Raw genomic sequence first — 9,318 nt, 5'->3', positions numbered from 1 at the left:
AGAGGCTCTGGTTTCCATTTTTGCAGATAAGGAAATTAAGGGACAGAGAAGTTAAATAATTTGCCCAAGGTCCAGCAAAAAATGATAAAGTTGGAGCTTAAACTTAGAATTTTGCCTCCAAAGCTCACTATTCATGATACATTTGCCTTTCCTCATTTACTACTCTGTAAGTATTGTTTCCTTTAGGTACACAAGAGTACTTTAAAATTTCAAGGAAAAAAAGAATTGAAGCTAAGTTTCTTTTGATGCAAAAAATGTTTAAATCCATACATAGTGTTTTCATAATATAGATTTTTCCATGAAATTTTTGGAGATGTCATGTGTGTGTGTGTGTGTGTGTGTGTGTCAGTGTTTCTATTTGAGTTGCAAGGTAAAAATGCATTTATTTGGTTAAGTCTCAGACAAAATTGTCTAAAAGCTCTACTGCCTTAGCAAAAGCAATGCTAATGCTCAATTATCTATCTCCAACTTTAACAGACAACACCAGTTCTCTGAAATGACTGTACCAAGTCACATCCCACCAGAAGCATCTGTTAGCCATGTTCATACCTTCACCTGAGCTTCAGTCAGATTTTTAACATGCTTCCACAATGAATGGGGAATTGTACCTCATGTGGTTTTCAAATGCATTTTTCTTATATTTACTATATATTTTTATGTTATGACCATTCAGGTTTTGCCTACTATAAACCAACTGCCTATATCTTTTCCTTGTGTATTATATTCAATTCATAAGCATACATAGCCCTCTGACTCTATGAAGGTGCCAACAGTATATGTAGATGAGGATACTAAGGCTGGGCAAAACCTTGCTTAAAGCAACCTTGCTCCTGGCTTTTTGGTCCAGAAATAGCTCACTAAGTCTGGACTTTTTGTTTTACAGAAAACATCAGGGCTCAAGGTAATGGGGAAAAATCAGCAAGGAAACAAAAAATAATTTCAAACATATACCCATATATTTCTTTTTTTCCATATGTTATATTTCTACCAGGCTTTGTGAAATTATCATGATTATTGCCTGCTTTTACAACAATCTGTGAAGTAAAAGGTGCTATCTTCAGGTGAGGAAAATGAGGCTCAGAGAAAGGAAGAAATTTGCCTTGGAAAGGTTAAGTCACAGCTAGCAGAATCATCATGTAGGCAGCCATCTGATGGCAAGGTCAGTGCGCATTCCATAGCACTGCCTGTCCCTGGATATTCTTAGTGTGAGACGAAGACCTCCCACAAATGAGACCTGACCTCTCACCTCCTGTAGCCGGGTCTTGACCTTCTTCCTCACCTTCCCCACAGCCAGCCCCCAAATAAGTAGAACAAGATCTCAACTTCACCTACTATCTTTCCGCAGAATCCTGGCCCCGGGGAAGCTTTGATCAACTGGTCCAGACCCGCTGTGTCCCATGAAGCAGCCAGGGTAGCAGCTCCCACAGAGCCATCAGGCCTCTCTCCTGAAGCTCACTCAGGATCTCAACACCTTCCACTGTAAACCAGAACTTTCTGAGTCTGAATTCTTCAACTTGGCTGCACATTAAAAACACCTGCCAACTTGAAAGACCTGGTGCCTTGGTAACACCCTAGAACCATTACATCAGAAGCCCTGGGGATTTGAAATGGTTAAAGCTGCCCCAGGTGACTCCAATGTATAGCCATGATTGAGAATCATTGTTAAGGCAGCTTCCAGCTCCAGCAGCCACATCTATACAGCCATTTCCACTTCTAAAGTCTTCAAATAAATCTGAATTTCTGCACCCTACCCCAGAGACTCTGTATTTGCGGTCCAATCCAAGAGTCTACATTCTTAGCGACCATCCTGTGTAGTTTTGCCCCAAGACCTTAGCAGGCCATATTTGGGGAAGTTCTGTGTTAGAGGCATCGAAATGGGATGGGAGCAGGAAGCCTTTGGCCCATTAAGCACTGATTAACAGACTCCCTTTAAAGCTGCGCAGTACAACGGAGTAGGGTTGCTTTGTTTCATCCTAGCGGATAAGGTGAAGGAGTGGGTCCAAGAATGAATCTCTCCTTTTAAGTTACCCTAGCCTCCCAGGATCTTGTTTCCAGCCCTGGAGAGCAGGAGGGGCCTGCTCCTTGGCCCACCTGTTATTTCTGTTTTGATGTAAAGACGCTCAATCTCATTTGGCCTGGGAGATTCTCCCAGGGGAAGTAACATAGCTCGCTTGTCTGCCTGCTTGCCTGGTTTTTTTTCCCCAACCTTGGGGGTTGTGAAGTAAAGATGTGCTTACCTGCGTGAGTGACACCCCTTTGGACTCGGACTGTAGCCTGTCACTGGACACCCGGCCTTTCAAGATGACTCTCCTTAGCAACTTTAGAGTCCTTCTTCTGTGGGGACTGATGCTTTTTCTAGAATACAGAGTTCAAGCAGCTCAAGTAGGGCAATCTTCTATTGCCCTGCTGGCTGAGGATCCTAGTTTGCCCCTGATTCAGGAACTGCTGGAAGAAGCCCCTGGCAAGCAGCAGAGGAAGCCTCAGCTCCAAGGGCACCCCTTGCGGTACATGCTGGAGTTGTACCAACGCTCAGCTGACCCTCGTGGGCACCCAAGGGAGAACCGCACCATTGGGGCCACCATGGTGAGGCTGGTGAGGCCCTCGGCTAATGTAGCCAGACCATTGAGAGGTAAGTTATCTCACCCCACACTGCCGTGTGTGTGTGTGTGTGTGTGTGTGTGTGTGTGAGAGAGAGAGAAAGAGGCCTGGCGGGAGGTTTACTCAGGCTTGGTTTTCAGAGGTGGTGAGCTTGGAGCTTGAAGAAGTTAGCTCAGAGCTGGTGGGCTATACTTTTAGAACATATTTGTCTTGGTGCCTACAGAAGAGTCTTTGCCCAGGCCCTGGAGGACTGAGTGATCTGTTGGCCCCTATCTTTCAAAGAAAGCCTCGCTCCTTGTTGTACCCTGTGACTGAGATATGCCCAGCTAGGTTCCTGTGGTGGGCTGCTTATGCAGTGCCTTGCTCTTAGTAGGGAAAGGGTGTGGGATGGCAAGTAGGAGAAACACCCAAGGCCTCTGAAAGGACAGAACTAGACACCCACAAGCTTGCTTCCCTCGCTCTGTGATCATCTGCTGTTGTATTTAATCCCTCATGACAGCTACTATCGCAAGCTGTCATGAAGCAATTAGCTTCATGTTAAAGAGCAGGGTTAAGCCACCTGCTCATGCAGTGAGCGGCAAAGGTGGGATCTAAGCTGAAGCTGGCCAGATTCTGAAGTCTGTCCACAGCCTCTTAAATCTTTGAAGGCAGTTCTCCCAATACCCTTGTGCATCAAGCAGTTTTTTTTTTTCTTTTCTATTTGGGCCGTGGTGCTACTTTGGGAATTGGGGACTAAATATAGTTTGGAATTTTCTTTGTCCTCATCATGATTGATTCTGCTTTGGACATCTGCATTGATGCTGTTCCAAGAAAGCAGCAGGCTCCTGAAGGGCAGGGCTTTGTAGGGAATTTAGACAGCCATCAATTTCAAGAAACTCTTGAAAAACTGGTGAGATCAGTCCAGGGTTTTTAACCAGTATTAGAAAAGATTTATACACATACACACACATCCTTCCCCCTTGGTGAAATAAACAATATTCTCCTAGTGAATCCTTCCTGTGGGTTTACTGTGAGCTAGGCCTTGCATAAACTGTCCAATGCATGTCATCTTTCTGGATCCTTGCCACTTCATATGAAGTTAGTCATAATAGCATGCCAGTATTATAGGTGAGAAAATTAGGGCTCAGAGAATCTTACTCAATGTTATGCAGCTAAGCAGTTGGTAGAGCTAAGCAACTGGTCAATCTAGGCTTTTGAACCCCAACACCTGTGCTTTAATCTCCCTGCAGTGCCGACTCAATAGATTTTGAGTACCGAGCACTGTGTTCGGATTTAGGATGTACAGACAACCAACTCCTTTATCTCTACAAACTCCAGTAGGCTAGAATGGGGAGAAGAATCACACAATGGTGTTACAGAATCATAAGTTCTTTGAAAGTATAAATGATAGGCCAGCCAGGATCTGCAAAGAAGAAATGCCTCACTGCTTAGAACAAGGAAAGGCCAGCAGGGAAGTGGGGTAGAAGGCCTCGTTGAGATACTATCAGAGCTAAATTTTACAGAAAGTAGTAAGGAAAGGCTTTGAAGGTCGGCAAAGAAGTCCATTCTGATGCAGAGAAAATGTCTTGTCGAGGGAGGCACACTCTAGTAATCTTTTTATTCAGCAGATACTGAGTGCCAGACATATGCAGATGTGATCAAGACAGGCCTCTGGTAAAGTAAGTATTCATGGGGAAGACAAGTAAGCAAACAGCAAAGTAATTGCAAGTTGTAGCACATGCTGTCAAAGAATAACATAGGTTATGGTGGAGAAGCAATACAATCTTCCCTTTCAGTGGGGTCCTCAGGGAGAGTATCTTTGTCAAGATAACATTTGCATTGCAGCCTGTATTAAGATAAGAAATCAGGCGTGCAGAGAGTAGAGAGGCCTGAGGCCTGAGGCCTAAGAAGCACAAGTGTGAAGGATTAGAGAGAGTGAAAAACTTCCTCCTTGAAGCCCAGAAAGAAGGAAGGTCAGTGTGGCTGGAGCCTCGGGAGCATTGTGGAAGTGGCTGGCTAGGAAGAAGTCAAGAGGCAGGATGAGGGAGCCGGATCCCACCCTCAAGGACAGCAGGGTGCTGCACAAATCAGGTTTGTACAGATGATGTGAGACCAGAAAGTATGATGCCTAGACAAAGGCGAGTGTGCTGGCCTGACTGTGCAACTTACTGGCATCCAGGAGCCCTGGAAGGGATCCAGAAGCAGATGACAGGTTCAATCACACAGGATGTGTGAGTCACTCCTTTCCCTTGAAAAGTTCTGAGTAGACCCTTCCTGGCTCTGATTCTAAGTAATCCCACCCTGCTACAGGAAATAATATGATGTCAAGGTCCAAAAAGAAAGGGCAGTTCCTCACCAAACAGCCTGCTAGAGGTTTGGGTTGGGTTCTTTTTAGATAGGGTGGGGTAAGTGTATGGGTGGGTCTCTTGGAAAGATTGTAAGATGGGACTGTGGAATCTTGAGAAAGCACATAGAAGCCTGCCTTGGACCTTGTGTACATAGTGTCTAGTGCTCCATATCTAAGAGTGTATTAAGCAGGAGTTGGAACTTGAACTTTTATTTAAAAAAATTATATATAACACTCTATTAAGAGTAGAAAATAATAACCACAAACAGAAAAAATAAGCAAACAAAAAAATCAAAAAAACCTGTTTCTCATGAGTATAAACAAAGGCTGTGTACAATAATCTAATCAGAGTGTCATTCTTGTATCTATGGATTACATTTTTTGGTCCTCTGTATTTCACCGACTAGGGAAAATGCAGTATTTGTCTTTGTGGGATTGACTTATTTCACTAAGAATAGTGGTCTCCAATTGCATCTATTTAGTTGCAGAAGATGAAATTTCATTTTTATGGCTGAATAGTATTCCACAGTATACATGTATCATTCATTGATGAGCATTTGAATTGATTATTTCTTAGCTGTTGTGACCTGAGCTGCTATAAATATGGGGGTACAGATAGCTCTCTTCATATGCTGATTTCACTCAGTTTGGATAAATTCCCAGGAGTGGGACGGGTGAGTCATATGGTAGATCTATTCTCATATATCTGAGGACTCGCCTTCCATAATAGTTGCAATAGTGTCCATTCCCAGCAGCAGTGGGTTAGAGTACCTTTCTCTCCCAGCTCCCCATTTCCTCACTAGCATTGTTGCTTTCTGAATTTTAGGTGATAGCCATTCTAACTGGGGTGTGGTGAAACTTGATTGTAATTTTAATGTGCATTTCTCTCACTAGTGAACCTGAGAATTTCTTATGTATATTCATGTGCTTTGCCCATTTCCTAAATGGACTGTTTGTTAAGTTTCTTGTTCTTCATAGTTCCTGGATATTAATCCTCTATCAGTTGTATCATTTGCAGATCTTTTCTCCTATCCCGATGGCTGCCTTTCACTTTGTTGACAGTCTCCTTTGTGGTGCAGAAGCTTCTTAGTTTAATGCAATTTCATCTATGTATTTTTTGCTTGTGCTTCTGGAGTTTTTCTAAGATGTTTTTGCCTATGCCTTGCAGAATGTCCTCCATATTTTCCTCTAGTACTTTGGTGTCATGACATAGATCTAGATTCTTGACCTATTTTGAGTTGATTTTTTGGTAAAAGATGTAGGGGAGGAGTCTTGTTTCTTCTGTCCAGGTAGATTCAATTTTTCTGGCATCATTTGTTGAAGAGACTGTCCTTTCTCCATGGATTGATTTCAGTTTGCTTGCTAAGTCAGTCAGCTGTGGTTGTGTGGGATTCATTTCTGGGATTGTATTTGTGTTCTGGAATTTGAACCTTAAAAAAAGTCCACAGCATCAACACTTCTATGTAGAAAGTTCCAGGACTACTGAGAAAGTTCCAGGACTACTGAGAAAGTTCCAGGACTCCAGTCTTGCAGATTCTGTAATGAAAGGATATTAGGTGAATATTAATATATAAGCTAACATGGAAATGCATACAAGATGTTGAAGAGAAACTTCTGCTTGATGTCCAGTGTTTGGAATCATTGCTCCTTACCTTTGCCAGGAGAGGAACTTAAAGTTCAGAGCTGCAGCCCCAGCCTAACAACCCTTTGGCCACTGGGTGTCAGCACTACAGCTTGAATTTAAGGATCTCAATCAACAAGAGACACACAGCTTTTTAGTAGACTGCCCAAGAAATCAAATGAGTGTGATCAAGGTTTTGTTGAAATCGATATCTAGAGGAATGTTGGAAAAATGAAGGGAGTAAGTGGATTATACCCCTTTTCACTCTTCATCTCCCTTTCCATTCCTTACTGGATTCCTTACTCCCTTTTCCAGTAAGGAATGGAAAGGGAGATGAAGAGTGAAAAGGGGTATGATCAGAGAAGGCAAGGATACTCCAGAAGCAATTCTGGAAGTTGTGCTTTGGTCCTGAATTTGAAAAATAATGACATTAGATTTTTGCTCCCCAAACCACATCCATATATTGATGAGATGTCTGAAAAGATTCTCTTCATTGGCCACCTTTCATAGCCAACTAATGATTGCTCCTCTTCCATAGAACAATATATAGCCACAAAGTAATTCTACATTTGAGTTCTTCTCCCTTAACCTTAATGCTAGCCTGCATGTGATCTGAAATTGAGATATGATTCACTTTATGGGAAACAGATTCGGGTTCAAATCTTGACTTTACCAAATATTAGCTCTATCTCCCTTGACATAGGTCCCCTGAGCCTCAATTCTCTTGTTTACAGTATGTGGATGCCATTTTATGAGAACATTTGAGGATTGAAGAACTCATGCATATAAAACATCTAGGTATTTTTTTTAAGTAATTACTCAAGCTGATAGTTATGTTCTTAATTTTAGGGCTGATCACAGATGTCAGTCTATATTGAGCAAATTTAGAGGGAACTTCAGACTGGCTAATAATTCTTCATTCTTGTTCCTCTTGTGCAGGTCCTTGGCATATAAAGACCCTGGACTTTCCTCTGAGACCAAATCGAGTAGCATACCAACTAGTCAGAGCCATGGTGGTTTATCGCCATCAACTCCACCTTGCTCATTTACATCTCACCTGCCATGTGGAGCCCTGGGTCCAGAAAAACCCAAGCAATCACTTTCCTCCAGGAAGAGGTTCCACAAAGCCTTCCCTGATGTCCAAGGCTTGGATGGAAATGGATATCACACAACACATCCAGCAAAGGCTCTGGAACCACAAAGGGCGCAGAGTCCTACGACTGCGCTTCATGTGCCAGCAGCAAAAAGGGAGCCAAGTGCAAGAGTTCCAATGGCATAGTACATCATCCTTGGACATTGCCTTCTTGCTCCTTTATTTCAATGATACTCACAAAAGCGTTCAGAAGGCCAAACTTCCCCCCAGAGGCCTGGAGGAGTTTATGGAAAGGGAATCTCCTCTTCTGCGGAGGGCCCGGCAAGCAGGCAGTATTGCATCTGAGGTTCCTGGCTCCTCTAGGGCACGTGATGGGCCAGAAAACAACCAGTGTTCCCTCCACCATTTCCAAGTCAGCTTCCACCAGCTGGGATGGGATCACTGGATCATTGCTCCTCATCTCTACACTCCAAACTACTGCAAGGGAGTCTGCCCTCGGGTGCTACGTTACGGTCTCAATTCCCCTAATCACGCGATCATCCAGAACCTCGTCAATGAACTGGTGGACCAGAGTGTTCCTCAACCCTCCTGTGTCCCTTATAAGTATGTTCCCATTAGCATCCTGCTAGTTGAGGCAAATGGGAGTATTTTGTACAAGGAATATGAGGATATGATTGCTCAGTCCTGTACCTGTCGCTGATGGCACAGTTGTAGTAAGCTCAGATTTCCCAGGAAATCAGAAAAGGGTTTAATGTAAGCAAATACCAATATAAAGCAGCACGTTATCCTCGACCCAATATGTACGTCCTACTCCTTACATGAAGTGCCACTACCTGTCTCTTTTCTCACTTCTGAAGTACTGAAATTATTCCAACAGTTCCTGATACAAATCTACTAGAATGGATCAGTATGTTTTGACTGCTAGTTGGGGTCCTTATGCTCAAGTTAGATGGTCTCTCGGAGCTGTTTTCTCTATTTCCTTGATATTTTTAATTGTGACTTTGTCAAAAGTTTCTAGTCCATGGTGGTAGACCTCCAGAAATTGTTCCATCTCTCTCTCTCACACACACAAAGACCTAAGGAAGGTGGACTTTCTGTAATGTCCATCTCTCAAGGCTCTAGATTTGGGGTGGTAAAAGTAGCTTCAGATTTTATATTCCTTTCCCTTGCTATCTCCTAGAAACTAATTCCTAATCAGATAACCCGCCTCCCTCCGTGCCTTATATACTGTACCCAAAACAATTCTCAAGTAGACGAGACAACTTCTAGGGAACAGTCTCTATAGAAATCTTTAAAGTTATATCAGGGCTTTTCCTCTCAGCCTTTGAGTCTGGAAAAAGTATCTGAAAATCCTTCCATCATAGGATAAAGATAGCACCCTTAAATGAGTGAGGCCCATGGGGGAATCTTAGTCTGAGATGGCAGGCATTCCAAATTATTGGTATTTATGATGAGGGCTGCAACCTGGTGAGGATAATGCATAGAGGGATATTTTAAACTTCCTATAGAACAACAGATCTCACAGGGCATTTTTTAGATTTTATAGAACACTTAAGCTCTAGTTAACTATCCCACAGAGAGAAAGCACGCTCCCTGGTGGCTCGGCGGCTAGGAGTTGACCTGATTAGGGATTTAGGGGAGCAGAGGATTATGGGAGGACAGTGAGATGTGCTAAGAAGC

The 9,318-nt window shown here is 43.1% G+C and overlaps 1 protein-coding gene across 1 annotated transcript; it reads left to right on the top strand.

Moving 5' to 3' along the window:
* Window positions 1-2,301: 2,301 nt before the first annotated feature.
* BMP15 (bone morphogenetic protein 15) lies at window positions 2,302-8,338 on the top strand. The gene is made up of 2 exons (XM_041001550.1): window positions 2,302-2,629; window positions 7,485-8,338. Exons 1-2 carry the CDS (start codon window positions 2,302-2,304, stop codon window positions 8,336-8,338), a joined length of 1,182 nt encoding a protein of 393 aa, XP_040857484.1.
* Window positions 8,339-9,318: the final 980 nt, after the last annotated feature.

Source organism: Ochotona curzoniae, unplaced genomic scaffold, assembly GCF_017591425.1.
Source record: "Ochotona curzoniae isolate NIBS_2020 unplaced genomic scaffold, NIBS_Ocur_1.0 contig_1274, whole genome shotgun sequence".
In the NCBI taxonomy this organism is placed as follows: domain Eukaryota; kingdom Metazoa; phylum Chordata; class Mammalia; order Lagomorpha; family Ochotonidae; genus Ochotona; species Ochotona curzoniae.
The sequence above is the reverse complement of the archived record's forward strand: the minus strand, read 5'-3'. Positions and strand labels throughout refer to the sequence as shown.